The 22,939-nt window shown below is 39.6% G+C and overlaps 2 protein-coding genes across 2 annotated transcripts in view; both read right to left on the minus strand.

Moving 5' to 3' along the window:
* Positions 1-1,427: 1,427 nt before the first annotated feature.
* Positions 1,428-13,013, minus strand: FAM8A1 (family with sequence similarity 8 member A1). The gene is made up of 5 exons (XM_089516772.1): positions 12,458-13,013; positions 7,568-7,688; positions 5,567-5,690; positions 4,532-4,671; positions 1,428-2,597 (listed from the first exon to the last, which is right to left on the minus strand). The coding sequence occupies exons 1-5, from the start codon at positions 12,942-12,944 to the stop codon at positions 2,453-2,455; spliced, it is 1,017 nt and encodes a 338-aa protein (XP_089372898.1). The 5' UTR covers positions 12,945-13,013; the 3' UTR covers positions 1,428-2,452.
* Positions 13,014-18,280: 5,267 nt separating this feature from the next.
* The window catches only part of CAP2 (cyclase associated actin cytoskeleton regulatory protein 2), a 61,614-nt gene continuing 56,955 nt past the window's right edge, over positions 18,281-22,939 (minus strand). The window contains exon 13 of the mRNA XM_089516773.1: positions 18,281-20,377. Within this exon, the coding sequence (XP_089372899.1) occupies positions 20,294-20,377 (84 nt within the window). The 3' untranslated portion in view covers positions 18,281-20,293. The remainder of the gene's footprint in view (positions 20,378-22,939) is intronic.

Raw genomic sequence — 22,939 nt, forward strand, 5'->3', positions numbered from 1 at the left:
ATGACTCACTGTTCCAGTCATGACTTCTCTGAGAGTTGGGATTCCCCTTGTTTCTCATCATAAATGAACAATGAATCCAATCACAATTGATGCAGCAGAATACTGTTCTCCAAAAGAAACCACCATTAAGTGAAGCCAGAGCAGTGCAGGAAGCAATACTGAGATTTCTCTATGTCTACACAGTACTTGGGGTACACAGAGCTCTGTTTGATTTCCTCACACATAGTAGCAGTTATTTCAGAGCCAGTGATAAGATGTTAAGTTATAATAATTCAAGGAAGAAGTACATGTTCTAGGTAGTAACAGACCTTTACCACATCAAATACACATTGGTGGTAATCTCCCACAGCCTGATTAGTTCTTCCTGTGAGTCACTTTTCCTCATGATGTATTCATGCCCATTACTGAAAACTACAGAAATAAAACGTTATTTATATCTGTCTTTTGAAGCCTAAAGATATACGTGCCTCTGCTTCTACTTTTCTGCACAAGAGAATGGTAGCAATCAAGGTATACACATTTTATTCACTCAGTTTATTTTAGAGCAAAAGTGAGGTACGTATTCATGCAGAATCCCTTCCAAGAACCCCATAGCAATTCAAATTTACCTGAGCACAGTGCTAGTCACAATTCCTGCAAAGGAGAAATGCAAAAGATGCTTTGCTTCTTCCTAGTCCACTGCTCCTTAATCATTTGTCTAATTGGAAAAGTGGTGCTGGTATTCTGTAAAAGTATGGAAGGTCACTACTCTAGCTTTCTTCTCTGTCTTCAGAGGCTTTGTGGCACACTGTTAGTGAAACATACACAGATGTTAAGTCCAGCTTTCCCTCCCTTGCCCTTTTTTGTCATTGCGGAGAGAGGAATTCACTCTCATACATACAATCATCCCTACTCCCAAAGACTCACCATCCTTCTGTGGGGCCCTCTTTCTTTAGCTATTTAGTGGCTGGAGAACAGCAGAGAGCAATGAAGAAACATCTGGCTATGTCCTCATAGTCAGAAGCAAAATTAAATCATCATCCTCTGGGACTCCCACAGATGGATGGTGAGTCTTGTTGGATTGGAGGGAGAGCCTGGATGCAACATCTCCCAATGCAAGATCTGGGCCAATGGGAATTTCACCCAGCTTAATGCATCCTCTCCTAACAGAAACCCACAGCTCAGGTCTGAATCGTCTTAAATGGGGATCTTTTTTTACTCCCAGAACTGAAACTCCAGTGTATATTATGGTCATCAAACCTTTTTTTTTTATTAAATAGCATTAAAACTTTTTAAAAGCAATGTAGCCTGTTAAGATAAATTAGCTCCCTACTGGTTGATCAGGAGCAAATCAGAAGTATCTTATAGTAAATACAGAATAGTATTTGAATTTTTTTAAAAAGTGTGTCAAGCCTAAAAACCTGACACTGATTAAAATAATATTGCAGTTGTCAAAATAAATCATGCAAAATATGCTTTATTTAATTGGTATAATTTCAGTTATCTAGACACAAAACCAGATGAAGTGAAAGTATACCTACTGATACTTGTCTTTCAAACATCTTGCACAAATTCCCTGTATGATTTTAGCAACAGTGAAACTAGGCTGTTTTTTAAAAACTTATTTTTGTTATAAACTGGTGTAAAATGCTATGTATAAACTTCTGCTTTTATCAAGCTTGTTTTGGCTCTCATTAAATACATACGAAAGTGATTTTTGTGCACACATTTTAAGTTTTCTGTGCTTTTATAAGAAAAGTAAATAATGCTGCATAGATTCTCTCTGTGAAAGCCTATGCAAGCCAACAGGGAAGAATGCCAAACAATTCACTAAACCTCTAAAGCCATGATTAAATGAATTGTCTCACCTACAGCATTACTGCCAGAGCCAACAATATTTGTGTGTTTACCAATAGCAGTATTGCTTGTCTTTCATGATAACACCTGACATGATCAGTGATTTATATTACGTTCAAGATAGCCACATCATGCAAGACATTTAACACAATGTTTATAAACAAATTTGAGTATTGAAATAATACAATGCTTGTGTAAGCAGTTCATGATAAGGCTTTTATAAAGTGGCAAATTCTTCACTGTCCATCAAAACAGGAGTACACAACTCTTTGTACCAGAGTTTACTTTACAAACACTGTAATCAATCCCTTTGGTTACCTGCAGCAATTAAAACAGTTTGGCTCTTCATAAAAACAACTACCTTTCAATACAGAATCCAAACTGGCATTTCTCACACACTATAGACAGTGTAATTGTAAAGCAAGTCTTCTGAAAGGAGCTCATCTTCTTGCTCAGTTCAAGGTATTCTCAAACCAGTGCCACCATTCACCAATTTATAGCATGGCTGGAAGAGATATATGTCCAGCATCTTCACTGCCACTGTTCTGGAGTGAAATTTAGAAATCCAAGTAGTTATAGGCATGTTAGCACAGTAAATCCAAGCCTTTCTTGGTTATCATCTGACACTATGTCTTTTTACCACAATTGTCCCTGCTACAATATCATAGGCTGTTCGGTTATGCTGAAAAAACAGCAGGGTAATGAATGCAGGAAAAAAGGAAGCAATAGAAAAATTCTTGATCAAAGCTCGTATTGTAGACCTGGAAAGAGAAGAAAAAATAAAGCATCTCTGGGTTTTGTTGTTGAGAATGGAGACTGCTGACATAACATTACAACTATTATAATACTGTCATAGCAAACTCATTTTTTTTAATATGCCACTCCTAAGAATATGCTGATGTTCCATATTGTTTTCCATTGTTGCTTAATAATTATGGATATTTATTCTTATACTCATTCCATACTCATTTGCCTTACTCACAACTCAGATTTGCTGCTTCAATTTTATGTTCTAATATCCTTCTTTGACCATTTGTTGTACAAGCATTTTTTAAAAAAGTATTTATAACCTGAAATGCCTTTTTGATGGCTGTCATGTGATATTTATATATACCAACTATTAATTACTGCCCAAGTACTGTCTGTTGTCTAATTACTTCTTCCAAACATCATCTATTGACTAAAATGTTACATTCACAAAATGTAACTGTATTAGCTGTGTTAAGTCAGTGATACAGTAGAAATTGTGCTACAGCATTACAGTTCAGAGACTTTAATAGCTGTGTTAACACTGAAAAGTTACTTCTTGATTAAGCTCAGCAAATCAGTTCCTATACAGCAGCTGTCAGAGGTTATGGAGATGATTGGCCCCAGGAGAACTACATCTCCTAAATAGTTGTTGGTTTGGTTTGTCTTACAAACACCCTCTAGGGCATGTTACACAATGTTCTTGGGCCTCTCTGAGCCATTTTAGGCCCAGGAGAGTCCTTTTTCTAACACCTCACACTTTCATCATCCCTGTTAGAGAGGAAGCTCTAGCCCAGTGTAGAAAGTGAGTAACAGAGAAGGTATTTGGAACTGCCAAAACTGAAGCAAGGAGATACAAACTTCCAACACCAGAAAGGGAACAGAGCTGAAGGAGGAAGATCTAAAGAAATGATACTAGAAAGAGGAGTGAAAACACATCTGTAGCTTATAAGTCAAAGTGTACTATTTGTCCAGTTTTTCCAATGAACCACATGGATAAAATATATCTTCAGTAAATATAATCCTGGGGCACTTGACATTAAGAAAGATGAGATGCATGCTTCTTTCAGAGTGGTCATCCATCTCTAAGTGTTCTACTGACTGAATTATTTAGGAATATTCCCTTCACTTCCTCAGAGCTGAGCTTAAACCCTTAAGTAGATACTATGGAGGTGTCATGGACTCTATTTTCCACATATTATCGTTCCTCCAAGTTGTGGGGGATCTGTTCTGGACCCCCCCCCCCCATGAATTGAAAAAGCCACAAATATCAAAGCCCCTGGATGTAATGGCTGTGCGTCCCTGTGTAAGGACATGTGCGCGCATGCCACGAACACATACACCATTTTGTCCCTCCTGGTCTCCTGACTGTGGAAATTCAAGACCATGAACAGGAAGGCCGCGAACTAGGAGTACTTTCATTTTCTACACATTGATTCTTTCAAAAGCATGTGCTATTAATAGTATGAAAAATCAGGACAATAACTTACAAGAATTAGAAATAATACCATTCTTTGAGAAGTGTGTTGCCTATTTCCTTGAAGACAAGGAACATTAAGTTATCAAGGTAAATGTTCAGCCTTTTATTACTGCTACACAAAGTAAATATATTATCTTTGCTCTAATTATACCCTGGAAATCAGGATCAAGAAGAGCAACAAAAATGTTTTAAATAAAATAAATTCCATGGCCAAATTCACTACAAATGAGAAAATATTAACACACTAAAAGGTAAAAGTATTCCCCTTTGACAAGGTTGTCAAGTCATGTCTGACTGTAGGGCGCGATGCTCATCTCTGTTACTAAGCCGAGGAGATAGCGTTGTCAAAGGCTACTCTGCGGGTCATGTAGCCAGCACAGAATGCTGTTTAACACAGTATTATTAGGAAAAAATTGTGATATTCTTACAGGTATTGGCACAGAAATGATACAAAAACAAAGAACTTACGTTGTCATGCTCACATTGGAGGATGGAATCACTAACACACGGCTTGGTGCAATAAGTACTGATGTATCACATGTTACAACTCGAAGACCAAGTAAAAATTTCCCAGGTGTTGCTCCACCTGCTCCCCAAATACATATAATCTGAAAGGAAAGGGCCATTTTATGTTCATCACCACCAAACATGTTAAGCTTTATTTGTGCAACAATACACTGATTAAGGCTTCTTGATGCAACCAAGATAGAATTATAAATATCTCACGTAATCAGATTATTAAATTAGAAGGGATAACCTGTAACCTGCTGCTGATGACTCAGTAAGACTGGCAACAAATCTCAGACTGCTCTGAGCTACATAGTTTCTTGCTGGTTCTGGTTCTTGGTCACATTTGAACATAACGGCACTTTGGGACATCATTTTATAGACAGATGGAGAAAAAAAATCAATGCCAATTGCTTTTCTGAATGTTCTCAATAGTTATAGGCTTAGGTTAACTAAAAATTAAGGCATGTATTATTTAAAAAACAGGGCTGGCAATCTATTCATAATTAAAAGATCATAAACCAGATTTACAATCTTGTAACTTGGGATTCACATTTATGATCATTAATGACCAAATGGGACCCCCAAACCTCTCTCTTAACCCAGGCAGCACCCCATCCAAAGAACTTCTAAGGCACAACAGATTGGGACACTGGGAAATTATGACTGCAGTGTTCTCCTGGTTGCAGGGCATGCAGCTGTGGAAAGACTCTGAGGTGTGTCTCCAGCTTCCTGCCTTAACAAGCCCTGCAAAATGGGAGAGAGATGCAGTCATCATTTCACAGTGCCCTGATCTGCATCATCTTGACAAACCTTCATTTGGGCACTGCCTGGTTTAAGAGGCAGGTTTGTGGAAGGTGGCATCAGGAGAAATAGTTATTACAATGGAGCTCATTCGTTAAGGCTATATCTGGCAAAGTTGGTCTTTATTCACTTAGACAATTAAGGGACATAATCTCTACAGTGGGTTCTGCTATGTCGCTAGGGTTTAGATACCTCATAGAAGCAGACTAGCAATCTGTAGACAAGGGCCACTACCATCATTTTCTGCAAGTCTTCCATGGAAGTGTCTTCATCAATTTCTTCTATAATGTAGTGCATGGCAAATTTGGAAATATCCCTGCATCCAAAATTTAATATTAGTATGATAAACAACAACATACAGTATCATAGAACAATTTAGATTTTATGAATCAATGGACATTTTGCTGTTAGAGAAGAAGCATTCAGTTGGTGTTAAAGGTGGTTTTGAAGTAGAATGAATTCAACACCACATAACACTGACAAACCATTTAGATCTTAGCCAATCCCAGTTATATTTACATCACATTAACTCAAGAATGTACACTCATTTCATAATTAGCAGGTTCCTGCATTTCATTTTTAATAACTGCAATATCATCCCACATTAACAAAAGTGAATATAATGAAATGAATAAAATGCAAGAAGTCTCAAGATGAATCTCACTTCTGTAATGAACTTACTGGGTGGGCTTAAGCATGCTCCAGTGCCACATTATCAATGTGGGTAAAATAATAACCATCCAATGAGACTGCTTTTTGGTTTGAAACAGTCTTCCTAAACCTGGTACATCTCAATATAATCTCAAACCAATTACCATCAGCCAACACAGCTAGTGGCTAGGCATCCAAGGAGCTGTAGTCTACTATATCTGGCAAGCCTCACCTTAAGGAAGGCTGGTTTATAAGGTTATAATGAATAAATGTTACTTCTTCTGCTTTTCTTATTATGAGATAAGCAAATAATCCAAGTGATGCTTTCAGTGTTGGATATCAATGTGTATCAGCCAGGGTAATGTTATATTTCCAGAAAACACCAAGGTACTGCATTATGACAGACAAATTCTTCAAGCAGTTAAGAACAAATGAGAAGAAACAAATTAAAAGGTAACAGAAATAGGTTCAGAACTCTGAATGCAACTGTTCAGCAACTTGTGCTCAGAGACAAAGAGAACTACTATAACAAATAAAAAATAAGATGATGACAAAAAAGAAAGAATGAGACTCCTTCCACAAGATCCATACCTTGGACATATGAGAAAACATGGCTCATTTGAAAAGACAATAATGCTTGACTCAATCAATATTTGTATTTCTGAATGGCCTGAGTCTGCAAGACCTGTTGATGATACAGAGACCTGAAGGTCTCTCATTCATAAGGTCACCATAAGTGACGGATGGCATAAGCTGATGACAGTTAACAACAAATTTCATAATCTAAACAGACGTTATACAAGGCTTTCGAAATGTGTTTCTCTGTACTCAGATAATACTGTATTTCTCATTACAGTTCTAGTTACCAACACCAAGGCCTATCAAAAGACTCAATTACTTTTAAAAATGCTGCATTTGCTTAGCCTCAAAGTTTGGCTGCAAACAGAAACACTGAAGAATGAGGTTAGTCTAAAGAGTCCCCTACTTAATGTTTCTCCAATGTGCGTAAAATCAGTAAGTTTAACATATTCCAATTCAGTAGTTCTCACTAAAAAATAAAGCAAACTGGTTTTTGAGCTGTTCTGCTTCAATCAACAGATAGGAACTGCTTTGCGATGGAAAGAAATAACATTTCACATAAGAGTCTAGATTTGTCAGAAACACTATTCTTTTTAATATTTAGTTCTGTTCATTCCAGGTTTATTTGATTTGCTACAGAAGAGCATTTAGCCTTGTAAGCTCCATATGTAACATCAAAAAATAGACCCAAATTTACTCTCTCTGTGTGTGTGCACGCATACGCAGGTTCGTACCTTCAAATTGCCTGTCTTATGGCAACCTCATGAATGTCATAGGGGTTTCTTAGGCAAGCAATACTCAAGAGGTGCTTATGCCATTTCATTCCACTGAAATATAGCCTTACAGCACCTGGTTTTCTATAACACAATGAAAATTAGGTTTACTACCATAATGAAACTATAGGGTGTTAAGAAGCAGAGGAATGAAACTTGTTATAGTTACATAATGTACTGTATAACTTACTTTATGCCACTGAGATGCATAATACTCAGAACTATAGTTGCCTTGATAAAGAAGAGAATAAAGAAATCCACCATCTCTGCTATAAATCTATGAGCCAAGGATGGGATAATATATTCACGACCTGTTTTTGAGAAGAAAAAAACCAAAAGCAAAACAGTATTCAATACACTTAAATCCAAATTAAACATCTTGAAAAATTGCACTGTATATAAATTTCAGTTTATTAAATCTTACATAATCATTTCCAACACTCTGTGATATAAAATTATAGTTGCTGGCATCATGTTAGGAAAGTCAGAGAAACAACAGGAAACCACACCAGGTTGAATGACATTTTATCACTTGCATTTTATTCACAGCTTGACCCTATGGCAGGGGTGAGTTACTACTCAAGGTCCTTGGAACATATATGCCTACTACTGGACCGCAGAGGTTTGTCCCTGCCATACAACCCACCGCATTTTTATTTTTATGTTATTAAAAATTTCCCCTGAACTCTCAGAGGCACAAGGACAATTATGCCACACACACACCCCCCCCATGCTAGTCCAAGCTTTTTCAAACCATGTAATAGGTTTGAGGTCACTTCTAATTTAGAAAAAAGACTCCCCCAGGCATAAAAGAGCCAAGAGAAGAATCAGAGTGAAGCTGCCCAAAGGTGCAAAAATGGAGATGAGTAGGAGGCCATGAAAGGTTCAAGGACAACCCTGGGTGGCACATTTTCACTAGTCATTATATCCTGCCCTTCCACAACATTGCAAGCTTTGAGAGGGGCTTCACACAGGATTCTAGCCTTCTTGTACATTCTGGTGCAACACATCTAGACCTTTGGCAGGGAACTTGGGCATCCCATGCCTCACCTGAAGCTCCATCTCTTCCTAACACAGTGCAAACTCTGCTCCAAGAAGTTCACATGGTAAGGACCTGATGAGGACTAGACTAGGCCAGCTTCTGCTCTGAGCGGTGGACTAAAAGAGACTTGGGCCTGTTACAGACTACCAAAATAAAGCTGCTTCGGGTCTCTTTGGAGGTATGCTGCTTAAATGATGCATGCATCCTAAGAATCCGGAAGCTGCACCAAAGCTGCACTCCAGTGCTTAGGAATGGAGTGTGGCTTTGGAGCAACCTCCGGACTCTTAGGACCCATGCATCATTTAAATAGCATACCTCCAAAGAGACCCGAAGCAGCTTTAGTTTGGCAGTCTGTAACAGGCCTTGGTTCTCCATAAAGGCCTGATACTATATATTTGGATTTTGCATTTTATATTACTAACTTTTGTAGAATAATGGGTGCCTCTATCTATATTTTATTGATATAAACCACTTGAGGACTAAGGTCAAAAACACACTGCTGAAATAATCCAGTTTGAGAGCGCCCTAACTGCCCTGGCTCAGTGCTAGGGAATCCTGGGAATTGTAGTTTGTTGTGGCACCAGAGATCTTTGACAGAGAAGGCTAAATGTCTCACAAAACTACAGCTCCCAGAATTCCCTAGCATTAAGTCAGGGCAGTTAAAGCAGTCTCAAACTGGATTATTTCTGCAGTGCGATTTGGATGAAGGATAGGCTGATGGAATTAATACATTTTAAAGAACAAAATACAGGAACTGAGAGGACGTATTTGGCTTTCACTGTGAACAATGACAAACCATTTTGCTGGCACCTGCTTGCAAAGGGAGCAGCTAAATCACAGATCTGTATTGCTCAGGTAACATGACAAACAAAACAGGCCAAAGGTCCTTAGCTGGTTTAGCTGCAAGTGGAAGCAATTGGGCAATGCCCCCTGGCATGCTGCTGGTGAATAGTGAGACAGGGTCCAAGAAGAAGAGAAGGGGTGGAATGCTTTTTTTATCCATTTGGGGAATAATCCATTTCTTATATATCTTCAAGTCAATTGTGATTTATGGCAAGCCTATTACAGGCTGAATGTTTCTTATCCAAAACAATACCTGTACTTGCATATCCATATATAATAATATATCTTGGAGATGGGACTCGATTCTAAATATGAAATTCATTTTCATATACACCTTTTACACATTGCCTGCAGGTAATTTTATGCAATATTTTAAATAATTTTGTGCAAGAAACAAAGTTTGTGTCCACTGAATTACTAGAAAGCAAAGGTGTCACTTTCTCAGCCACCCATAAAAAATGTTGGTTTTTGGAGTACAGTGGTCCCTCCACATTCACTGGGGTTAGGGGTGAAGGACCCCCATTAATGTGGAATTACCTCAAATTAAAAAAAAAACACTATTCTTTTTACCTCAGTAACAGCTCTCTAGGAATCTCCAGGTCCTCCAGTGCAAATCTATGGTCAACATTTGCCAGAATTAGGTCACAGAATCATGCTGGAAGATTTACAAATCCCTAGAGAAATGTTTTCTCTAGCAATCTCTAGGTTCTTCAGCACAACTCTATGGTCAACGTCAGAAGAATTGCACTGGAGAACTTAAGAGATTCCTAAAGAGAATGTATTAATCAAAACCGCAAACAGTCAAAGCCCCAAATGTGGAGAGCCAACTGTGTTACGAAATACTCGACAGGGGAGGCTCGACTTGTATAGGGTCTTTTGGGCATGATTTGCTCGGAGGATGTTTGCCACTGGGGCTGAGAGTGTGTGACTTGCCCAAGGTCATCCAGCAGGCTTCCATGATTGAGAGGGACTTGAACCCTGATCTCCAATACTCAAATCACAAAATATTCTGGATTTATAGGTTTAAAAAGCAGATCAGTTAATATGGAAATTATTTCTGCAGTGCTTTGGTGAAAAGTACCAAAGCTGAACTAAGACCAGAAACAGAAAATGCAGGTTTATGACTAACATTTTCTATTTATTTACCCTGTTTGACTGATGAAGAAGCCAGTGTGATTTGAAAGCTTGCAACATGTAATTGTGCATTTTGGTTGGCCCCATAAAGCTATCACTGTTTGGATGTTATTGGATTTGCTGTTTTAGGGGTTATTCAGATGGTAAAAGTAATCCGGGATGAATCCAGGTTGAATCTGGCACACATCCTGAATGCACCTGATTAAGTTTGGGATGCAGGTTGCCAAAACCCCCACTTAACCCAGGATAATGGATACTGGGTGTCTCCCCCCCAGTTTTTTAAAAAAGATTCACATCACTGGCAGTGTGAATAACTGATGCGAACAGGGATGAAACTCTGCATGCCTTGAATGTGTTTTGAATAGATTCGTATTGTCGTCTCTATGTTTATTCAACGCTAGCACATGTCAGCAACCAAACTTGCAGAGGTGTTGTTCCATGGTGTGAATAACAAATGTGTGAGTGAGATTATTCCCATCGTTTCACTTGAAAATACGATGTCTGAAGGACCCCGTAGTGAAAAATTATGAAAATTGAATAATAAAAGAAATCAGATTAGCTGCTCTTGCTTCTCTTAGACTGGGTCTTCAATTTTCCTCCGCTGTAATTTAGATTACAACACTACAGTGACCCATCTATTGCCCTTCCAGACCCATGTTCCAACACACCACAATCCTTAGAGGGTCAAACATTTCTAGATGAGTAGCCTCTTTCAGCCTCAAGTTTACAGTCAATTACCACTGGGAATATTTTTCCCTGTAGAGACACTACAAGATTGCACTGTGTTGCAACAGGACAGCAAGACACATAAAGATGCATTACAGGTGCTTCCAACCTGTGTCACTGTTCCTTTGCCATCCAATAGGTGTGGAGTTGTACATGTAACATCCACACAGAGACACACTCCTGCCTGCCAAATCCATACTTCTGAAGAAAACTTATGCCTCAAATTAAAAAGGGGTCATCTTTAAGGCACCTCTTCCCACCACAGACCACTATTTCCACAAACTTCTTCCATTCTGCCATCCCAGATTGATGCCAAATTGACTGGGGTCAATGTTGTACAGGTTGAGCCTTCCTTATCTGAAGAACTCTGCAGACCTGGGTTTTAATCCTGGTTCTGCCCTATAAACCTATTGGCAATCCTGGACAAGTCACACTCTCTCCACCTCCGAGGATGGCCATGGCAAACCCCTTCTGAAGAAACCTGCCAAGAAAACCCACAGTCTTAGGGTTGCCATAAGTCAGACAACAACAGTGTACACAGACACTGTAGGCATAGACTGACAAAAACGTCATACACGATGTTTTTAACAATGTTAAAGTCTGTGTGTGTTTTAACCATCAGAAAGCACAGGAGTCACCACTACCTCAGCCACTCATGTGGACAATCCTGGGTGAGAGAGACTCAACCTGTATTAAGCCGGTAATCAAAACAATCTCCATATTGACTGATATGCTTTTAGACCAAGAAAAGGTCAGAATACTTTGTGGTTTTGAGTGGTGGAACTAAGCCACCGAGAGACAAAGATTTGAATCTCTATTCAGCTGTGGAGACCTACTGGGCAGCCCTGGGCAAGTCACATTCTCTCAGCCTCAGAGCCCAGGGTGGAGACCCAGTGGGTGGCCTTAAGTCCCTCTCTCTCAGCCTCAGAGCCCAGCCTATGGAAAACTGTGGTAGAACGGTTAAAATTGAGAATGTGACTTGCTCAAGAGCTGGAGATTATAGTGCTGAAAAGCACGGAGCAAAGGCTGGCATTGTGGGTAATGTCAAACGTCCTAACTATTTGGAAATGGCTCCTAACTTAAGATTGTAACCTAAATAAAAGGAGAGCGGAAGAAAACATACAGCTAAAAAGGCTGATCGATGGCTAACGCAGGAGGGATGGAGACGTATGCTGGGGCATCCAGTGGATATTTCTGGTTAAAATTCTGGGTTTAAAATAACCAATAACAAAACCACTGGGTGCCCTCAGGCGAGTCACACTCTCTCAGCCTCAGAGGGACCCCTCCCTCCTTCTTAACGAGGGCAGTCATTCTGACCCCGCCCCTTTTCCTCACCTGCCGGGCGGCCACTGTCCCTCGCGGAGGAGGGGGCGGAGCCAGAGGCGGCGGCGCTGCTGTTGCTGCTGGGGGCGTGGCCTGGGCGCGAGGCAGGGGGCGCGTGGCGGGCGAGGGGGGGCGCGGGCGGTGGGGGCTGCCAGGGCGCGCGGGAGGGGGCGGGGCCACTCTCGGGGGCGGGGGTCGCGAGGAGGAGGTAGTAGCAGGGGTTGCTGCCGCTGCCGCTGCCGCTGCCGCTGCCGCTGTTGTAGTAATAGGCGCCGGGGGTCTGAGCAGTCGCCGTCGTTGACGTCATAAGGGCAGCCAGGCCGCTGCTCTGCCAGCTGAGGTAGCCGCAGTAAGAGTCCCAAAGCCATTGGTGTACGCGACGGGAGTACTCTCCAGCACTGAGGGTCTCCGGAGCGGAGGAAGACGAAGCAGTAGCAGCAGCACCTCTTCCTCCTCCTGCCGCAGGACCACCGCCATCCTCAGCGGGCTCCTCCGCCATGGCCCCTCCGCGGCGCCTGTCACTGCCTGTGTTCCGCAATGCGCATGCGCAAGGCCTTCCCTTTCTCCTTTGCGTACGAGTGTTGTCTCGTTTTTCTCACCCACCAGGCTTGAGTGACGCAGCCGCTCCGCGTGACGTAAATCTCCCAGGGGGCGGAGCTAAGAGAGAGAGAGAGAGGGGGGAGAGGTTGCGCAGGCGCATTATAGATTGGAATGTTCCACTTTGGAATGTGTCGTTTATCCCTCGCGAAGCTCGACCAGGCCTGAGTGACGCAGCGGCCCCGCGTGACGTACACCTCACAGGGGGCAGGGCCAAGAGAAAGAGCGCAGGAATGTTCCACTTTGGTTCTGGGGGGATCATCGTCTTCTGAGACCTGTGTCCGATGGTATCGCCCAGGGAATTATGGGAACTGTAGTTTTGTTTAGCCTGTCAGAGAGAGCTCTGGGGCTACGACAAACCACCATTCCCAGAATCCCACAGCCTTGAGCCATGGCAGTTAAAGCTGGGCCAACCCCCTCAGGGATATTGTCTATTGTTTTTATTATTATTAACTTTATTTATAAAGTGCTGTTTATACATTTTTACACAGCACTGTATATAAAATAAGAATAAAATAAAATGGAGTTCTAGAAAACAGAACATAATACAAAATTTAAACACAGTGTCATTCAACAAAATAGACAACAAATTAAAACAAACACCAGATAACAGTGAAGTCTATCCTGCTTCTCTCAATTTCACCAATCTTTATTTTGTCAGATTTGTTATTAGTTTAAAAAGCAACCATTACATCAAACTTTATACAGACATCTACGCAAATAAGAGTTATGTACACCCACAAATTATATACGTAACCCAAAACAAAACAACAGTGCAATTTATTTTGCACTTTTCCCAATTTTCCCCTTTAAGTCGACGTATATTTATCCATTTCCATATATTCTCTCTTTCTAGGGCCTTCTCATGAAAGGTGGCTAAGGCTTGTCCTCCATTCCCAGGATGCGTCCTCCATTTCAACCTTCTGTCCAGGAGGAATCCCAAAATGCCCTCCATTTTGAGGAGGACCATCCGTGGGGGCATGGATTTGTGGGAGTGTTTCGAGCTTTTGTGTTGGAAGGCCCTCCATTTTTCTTAAACGCCCTCCATTTCATGGTACCTTGTCCTCCTTTTTATTATTTTATTTATTTATGGTATTTATACCCAAAGGCTCTCAGAGCAGCTTACAATTATTATTGTTTTTAATTACACGGTTCCCTGCCCTCAGGCTTACAATCTCTGCGCTTGGGACACCTGGTCACCCTTTTCTCATGAGGCACCCAAAGTGGGGCCAAAGTACAGCAGCCTCAGTTCAGCCATCTTGACCTCAAGGGAGAGTTCAGACATGATTTGCTCTGGGACCCATTTGTTTGACTTTTTGGCCGTCCGCAGCATCCTGATATCTGAACGTTGTATTCCCCACACTGGTGCCCTCTGACTGCATTAGATTACAACTTTTTAGATCGTAAGCCCGAGGGCAGGGAACTGTCTAAATAATTATCTGTAAGCTGCTCTGACAGCCTTCAGGGCTGAAGAGTGGGGTATAAATACAGTAAGTAAGTAAGTAAGTAAGTAAACTCCTATCATCCACAGTCAATATAAAAGTTTATAAAGCCTGGCAGAAAAAAAGGAGAAAGAAATACTATGTGCACATGCAAATAGACATTTCATAGCCCCTTAAATCATGGTGTCAACGTGACTACGGGATTAAATTGATGTCAGTCACAACTAATTCATGTTCCACTGATTAGAGCAGATCTGCAAAACCAATCTTGCCATTGACAAAATGGGCCAGTGGCATCCGTAGGGTTGGTGTCACCTGGTGCAGTAACTCATGGAGTCATCACCCCCATTGACCTCTTCCCATTTCACACCGTAAAGAATCCTTAGTGATGCCTTTCTGCACTGACGTTACTCATAAATCGTAATTCCCGTATACTACTGAATGCAATGGTGATAGTTGTGACATAAACAACTAGCAAAATTAAAATTATACCATCAGTTTGCAATATCATACACACAGCCTAAATGTATTTACATATAGATGGTGAAGATTTGGTTAAAATGTGATGTTTTTAAAGAAAATATTAAAAGGAAAATGTTTTGAAAAAATTGAAATTTGAAATTTTAATTTTAAAAAATTCTGGGGCCTCTCATTTCTCTTCCCACTGAGCTTGGCCCCACTCCCAGCATCTCATAAAACATTTTAAAGGGAATCAGATGAATGCCACAGCCTGTTTCTGCCAAAAGGCAGGTGTTTGAGGAGAAGTGGTGTCACCCCCTAAAGGTGCCACCTGGTGTGGCCCGCTTCCCGCTGGTGATGCCATTGCTCCGCACTCTTCTCCAGCACCACCTCTCAAATGAGTTGATTTTCTTCCTATCAGCTTTCTTCACAGTCCAGCTTTCACAGCCATACATAGACATTGGAAATACGATGGCATGGACCATCCTAACTTTAGTGTTCAGTGATATATTTTTACACGTCAGGGTTCTTTTTTGAGTTCCAGCTGCAGTGGGCCCTTAGTATCCACTGGGGTTTCGTTCCAGGAACCCTTGTGGATACCAAAATCTATGGATGCTCAAGTCCCTTTAAATACAATAGCATAGTGAAATGGTGTCCGTTATACAAAATAGCAAATTAAAGACTTGCTTTTTGGAATTTATATCTTTTTGCAATATTTTCAAACCATGGATGGTTGAATCCGTGGATATGGAGGGCTGACTACTTGAAACCTATAGAAAATGCTGCCAGGCAGGGCCAGAAGGGCTAGATGGCCCAAAGCAACTTTTTCTGATGATGCTTTTGATGTGGTAGGCTGATGTCCCCAAAAGCTTATGATGAACTGGTGCAGATCATGGTCACAAACACCCTTTCATTTATATCTTCAGATGATTTCAGTTGTATGAAATCATATTTCCGGTCATTTGTCTATCGGAACAGACCAAAAGATAGTCTTGGGCTAATTTAAGAGAATGTTCTGATGCAGCTGTGATATTTTTAAAAAATCAATTCCTAGGGTTTAAATAACTGATATGACTTCCTTCCTTTTAAAAGAAATATTGTTGCAGGTTTAAGATTGAGATTCAGTTGTCGTTGAGGTGAACAGAAAATCTTGCAGCCCACATGTATATAAATTTAGTTAAGAGACAAGGAAGATTTAAGGTAAATAAGACTCAGACTTTAGAACGTTGACATTTGAAATCCTGTGGTTACTCCATATCAAGGCAAATTCTTTATTGGGCCATTTGAAAAACTCACCAAACAATGCTATGCAAGCTTTCAAAGATTCTTAATCAGGCAAGAAGGTAAATAAGGCAGGAGGCAGGATGGTTAGCATTCAGTTCATAGGTCAAGTCTGCAATTGCTTTATCAACTACAATCCTACTCTCTGATAATGTATGCTCTTATGCCAGTACTCAAATAGTAGTCTATTTGAATAAATGTGAATACAGTGTATCATAGCTAGGTTAAAGCTAACCTAGCTATATGTAGTCACATTTATTCTAAAATACTGTTTTCTGCTTTAGTTCTGACTATATTGACTGATTGCAATTCTGTGTACAGTGCTAATAATGTACATACCACATAATTGGAGGTGGGTCTTTTTCTCCCAGATAGAATTATCTTTAAATCTGACATACCAACAGTACAATCCTATACAAGTCTACTCAGAAGTAAGCCACACTGAATTCAGTGGCGTTTATTCCCAGCTAAATGTATACAGGATTGGAGCTGTCTTCTATATTTTTCAAACAGTCTGTGTTTCATTCTTCTCCAAGGAGTACAGTCTGCCCTCTGCATTTGTGATTTTGACTTTTGCGGATTTGATTATTTGCGGTTCTGATTAATATGTTCTCTCCAGGAATCTCTAGGTCCTGCAGCGCAAAAAGTTGACCATAGAGTTGTGTTGGAGAACCTAGAAGCTCCTAGAGAAAACACTTCTCTAGACATCTGTAGGTCCTCCAGCATGATTCTACGATGACCTTCTGGTAGATGTTGACCATAGAGGATCTGGAGATCCCTAGAGAGGTGTTCTCTCAGGTAAAAAGAATAGTGTTTTTTTCCACATTCGCAGCTGTCCTTCACTCCTAATCCCAGCAAATGTGGAGGGACCACTGTATTTGGGAATTGTTTACAATTTGGTGGCTTTCTGCCACCTGGTGGCTATATGGAATCAGTACTTCAAATCTGGTTGATCAGTAAGTCAGATGTGTTTGCTTTTTAGCTTCCTTTTCAGGCAGGGGCGAGAATCTTGGCTCTCCAGAACTGCACTTCCAGCATTCTCACAGTTGACTATGTCACCTAAGTTTCCTAGGAATAACAGTTCAACAACATCTGGAGGGCATACAATTCCCACTCTGCTTTAAGGATTAATGTCAATGTCTGAATATTCCTTACCTAAGAAAACTCTATGAAATTCACGGGCTTGCCATAAGTTGACAGGCAACTTGAAGGCACAAACACACACCTACACACTATCCTATTTTGAAAACCAGCATGGTGTAATGGTTTGAGCTAGGACTTGGGCTCTGGAGAGCATGGTTTGAATCCCTGTTCTGCCAGGGAAACCCACTAGTGACCTCTGGCAAGTCACATTCTCTCAGCCTCAGATGAAGGCAAAGACAAAGCCCCTCTTTTTTTGCCTTAAGGTTGTCATAAACCGGAAACTATTTAAAGGAACACAACAAGAACAATATCCTATAACATTTGGAGTTCCCAACACTGCAGTCCCCAGTGTTTGTAGTAAACTGAGAATCCTATTCCTAGCAAGGGTTGAGGCTGTTTCACTTATTTGTCTGTTAGCTTTGATGTCACCAAAGTGGATTTGTTCAGACTTGCCATTTTATATAAGGGACTTGATTTTATGACAGCACTGTATATAATGGGACTTGAGCATCCATGGATTTTGGTATCTGGGGGCAGGGGGTTGTCCTGGAACCAAACCCCATCAGATACCAAGGGCCCACTGTATTTCTCTTCTAATGTGATCATTATCCTAACACACAGAATACCATTTAATTGTCATCTGAAACATAAATTACGATTAATTTTAACTATAGTTTATAGGAAAAAGCCAACTGTAAATAATAGCTTATAAAGCCATTTTCTTTCAACAAACCATAGGTGGCCACACTTTAAGAGTTCAGATAACATGTTAAATTGTGATTAATCTAAAATTAAAACAAACGTTTTTAATCTCTTCTTCACAGTCACATCAATGGAACAGGGAAAGAGAGAGCAGCTCTGCTTAATGATGGTAAACATTTACATCTGAATACAGCCAGTGTGTCTGAAAACGGATTTATTACTTCTGCCAACTAGGATAAAAACATTAAAGAAAACTTTCCAGTGTGGTTCACAAAACTAGATGTGTCTGCATATGAAAAAAAGAATATACATGCTTATGCAATAAATAATCTCTTCAACAATGTAAACAAGTTACATTTTTATTCTTGTGATAAGTTTACTATTGAAAAATGGCATGTACTAAAGCCACAACATTATTACATATAGATCAAACATCAGATAGCAAAATTGTATTATTATGTGCACTATTTGTTGTAATTCTCTACAGATATTACAATCAAATATAATATTAAAAAAGGGCTATGGACCTTGTAAGGTGCAGTAGGCACAATTTAAATCCTGATCTAGCTGTGCAAGCATATTACCATTATTTCACTGTTACAAAGTATTACAAGTAATTAAAATCAGTATCATAATTAGGTACTATGTGCTGAGATCATACATATACTACACTTCACATTAGTGTTAAAAAGGAACAATATGGACTATACAACCAATTCCCCCTTTCAAAAAATACAACCCCTTTAGTCTGAGTTCACAACTTATTCAGTAGTAATCTATGGCTTTTCTTCATGTACGTTTTTAAACATCTGCATGCATACCTTACAAATGGAAATAAAAGCTGAGTTGCCTCCACCTTTACATAAACTAATATCTATAACTAGGATGATAACTTCTGCATTGTTAGGAGCCATTTTAATCTTCACCATTCTTGAACTGTATTTTATTGCAAATCTTGGTACAGTTACAGATGGTGAGGACATTTAATAAAACTGATGCCATTTAATAGCAATTTGGTGTTACGTAGATTATGTATGCAGGCATAGTGGGGCTATTACATATAAAATATGAAGAGAAATAACAACATTAAAGAATGTAGCACCTCTTTTTAAAATGTAGAATTGTTCTAATTCAAATTATATCTTCATTAAGATTTAATATAGTTTCAAGTAACCAGATTTACTCTATGGGCCAGCAGATCCCTATCCCTAAACAAGGTTGCATTTGATGATCTTTTGGACTGGCAGGTTCATGAAAATATATAGTACTGTATTTGATAGATCAAAGAGAAATAATGCCCCCACATTACTCAGTTCAGGTTAGATAGTTAAATTAACATTAGTAACTATGTAAAGAAAAAAAATTGCTCAAGTCAAGGACATACCCAGATGAGAAGTAAAAACCTAGTTGAATACAGAAAGATAACCTTTAAGCTAATATTTTCTAGAATGATTCTGAACTAATCTGAAACAAACAAATTAGCTCGAAATTGAACCAAAAAACTCAAGATACTCACATTATTGAATTAAGTAACTGAAATATCTAGCCCCTCTTTTCCATTAGCAAATGTAGCTAAGAGTTGTACATTTTTACTTTTAAAAGCACAAAGACCTTTTAGAACTACAGACTTTCTAGGGTCCAGCATCACAATACGATGTACAAAGGATCTCAAATCTAAACTGAACATTTTACCATATTCATATTATTTAATTTATTACCAGCCAAAACATAGAAAAGGAATGCATTGAAACATTACAAAGTGTATCATGCAGACATTTGGCTTATTGTATTCAGTGAAATTGCCAATAACCTGAATGGTTAATTTTTAAAATCTTTGTACATTCACATATTACATATAATCTATTTGCACACAAAGGCAAATTGTGGACATTTTAAGAATATCAGGATGCATTAAAAATGTGTACCAGGACTGTGCAGAGTGGATTCCAAGCTCATGTAGCCATGGCAAAATAAACATTCATGCCTTTCCCAAACAAAACAGTGTACATCAGTATATTTTCCCCTCCTACATAAAGATGATCTCAATGGAGGAAAAATACCACATGTAGTAGAGCCTACAGTTTCTAGGGCACAGAGTATCTGCTTGAAGGCTTATTCACTGCAGTACAAACTAGTGCTACATATAGGTCTTCATGCTGCTGTTTTCTTTAGGCTCAATATCTTTGGAGATTGTAGACTATGGTTTCCATATAGCCCTATAAAGTTAAGCAACAATCTCTGTAGGGTCAGTGACCAACTTGGATCCATCCCATGATGTCTTGAACTGTTCAGGAACAGGGAATTCTTTCTGTACAAAGGTAAGATTGATAATATCAGCTAAACAACTGAATATTAGACAAACTGATGTAATATCAACAGTGAGATGAGTGAGGAGGTTGAGCCATAACTGGATTATAAAGGATATTCCTTACAGACTTCAAGACACTTCAGTACACCCAGAGAATGACTGGGATTTCTAAAAATTTCTGATTTCTTGTCTTGGTGTGCTCTATTGGCAACTCTCCTATCTTTTAAAATATAGAACTGAAACATAAAGTTAAGTAGTTCAAATGCCAGAAAATAAGAAATTGCCACACAGAGTAATTCCTTTTTTCCATGTCCTTTAGGGCAGCCAACAATTGGTGCTACAACATGAAACTATCAGTGGCCTCTAAATGTCAAATATGTAAACAGTGTATTACCTGGATACTACCAATAAGATTTTGTATATTATAATAAAATATTAATTGCAGAGATACTAATTTTTAAAATGTTATTGTGCATCTTCAAGTTGTTTCTAATTTAGACAACTCTAAGCCAAACTTATCATGACGTTTTCTTGGCAAGTTTCTTCAGAGGGGATTTGCCATTACCATCCTCTGAGGCTGAGAGAGTATGACCTGGCCAAAGTCAATACATACAACTTATTTTCACTTTTCATCTTTTTGTTTATTGGAAACATTTTCTCTCCTTTTTGTAGATGCTCCAGTTGCTTATTCTCTCTCTCAGTGATAAAGGCACAGTAGGCAAGAATTGCTCAATTTAGCTTTTATTTTTGGCATCTAAATTATATAACATCATAAATAACCCTGCTCAGAAGAGTGACACCATGGAACTTTTATGAATTTATAAAGCATGAAATCTAAATTTGTGCTTCTTGTGTGTCATTTAGAAGTAAATGTTACTGAACTGCTAGCGCAATCTTGTGCACCTGTGCTCAGATCTAAGTAACACTGAGTTTGATGATGCTTACTCCTAGATGAGTATTTATTTAAAGCTGCAATACTATGCATGCCTACGTCTGGAAATAAGGTTCACTGAACTTTGTGGGACCTGCTTTTAAATAATATGCATATAGGGTTGCTATATGACTATTATGGTGTACTGTCTGCTGAGACATGGGCGGGATACAAACCGCCATATAGTACCTATAGGATACGTACTAGGGTTAGGAAGGGGCGGTGCTTCCGCACCCCCCTAACCCTAGTACGTATCCTATACGTACAAGATGGCGGCGCCCCTTCTACATGGGCGCCACCATCTTTACGTACTGGACGCATAGCGTCCAGACGTGTCGCGGCGCCTATGAAGTCACGAGTCCGCGCCAGGCGCCTCGCGACATCATAGAGGCACCGCAAAAAGAAGCTCCGAAATGGAGCTTCTTTTTTGCTCCACGCGGGAGCCGCGCGGTTTGGCTACTGCGGCTCCCGCACGGAGCAAATGGCGCCGGCGGGGAAGCGCCGCAAAGCGGCGGTTTGTATCCCGCCATGATTTTCAAGGAAACGCTCAATGATATTTCTTTTCTCCCTTACCACTACTTTTTTATCATTACTTATAAAAATACATCTTTCATTATAGTTGTTCTTTGCATTTTTTTTGATCTGCACCTTCCTTCCAGTACTTGAACAGATAGTCACTCTGTTGTAAGATAGTTCCTTATGAAATTTCCAATTTCTTAAAGAGTACATTTTAAGGAAAAATGGGTGAGTTAACATGCATATGGATAAGATATTAGAACAAGGAAATTTACCAGGTTGATGATGATTTCACTTGGGATTTGACTGAAATTTGTTTCATAAGAAGTACCATGTAAAATGGGTCAAACTCATCAAATTCCAATAAAGACTGAAGTTTGGTGATTGGTCTGGGGCTTGCTACAAGAGTGCCAGGTATAGATATCATGTCTGACCCTGCTTAGCTTCCAAGTTCAGATGGGATCTGAAGCCTTCAAAGTATTTAGGCCCTGTCCATATCTTACCACTGTCTTTGCTTTGTTCCTCCTATTAGATAATACATCATCTGTTGACTCTGTGGATCAACTGTGGCTTTTTAAAGCATAACAGACAGATAGATGCTTTAAATTAGAGATGATAGCTTCAGGTTATATTTACTTAACAAAAAACAACAAAACCTAGTGAAAAGCCAATTATATTTCATGCTGTCTATCAGCTCCTCTTCTAGACTTGTGGAAGTAAGAAATGCACACTGCCAAAAGCCATAAGAAAATAAAACTATAGCCGTCCAAACAAAATAATGTCACAACATTGACAGCCATTCCCACAATGTCCCTGGCAATGTTACAAAACATCAAAACATTTTGTAACATCAATGTTACAAAAATTAGTGCTTGTCATATGATGCTAGTGCAAGCAAGTTCCGTCTCCACACCAACTCTTTAATTATTTCTTCTCACCTTTCCTTGCCCTTTCTCTTCTGAGAAATCTATCCCTACCTGATTTCACAGTACAGTACAGCAGAATAAATAAAGTTAGATAAGCTAGAAAAGAAACTAGAAACCACTTGAGGGAAAGGATTAGGTGCTGCTGAACCTGCAGTGCAGGCATCTCCTCCCCGACCCCAGGCTTGCTTC

Source organism: Sceloporus occidentalis, unplaced genomic scaffold (genome assembly GCF_023333645.1).
Source record: "Sceloporus occidentalis isolate IW3139 unplaced genomic scaffold, rSceOcc1.0.p SCAF_3, whole genome shotgun sequence".
NCBI lineage: Eukaryota > Metazoa > Chordata > Lepidosauria > Squamata > Phrynosomatidae > Sceloporus > Sceloporus occidentalis.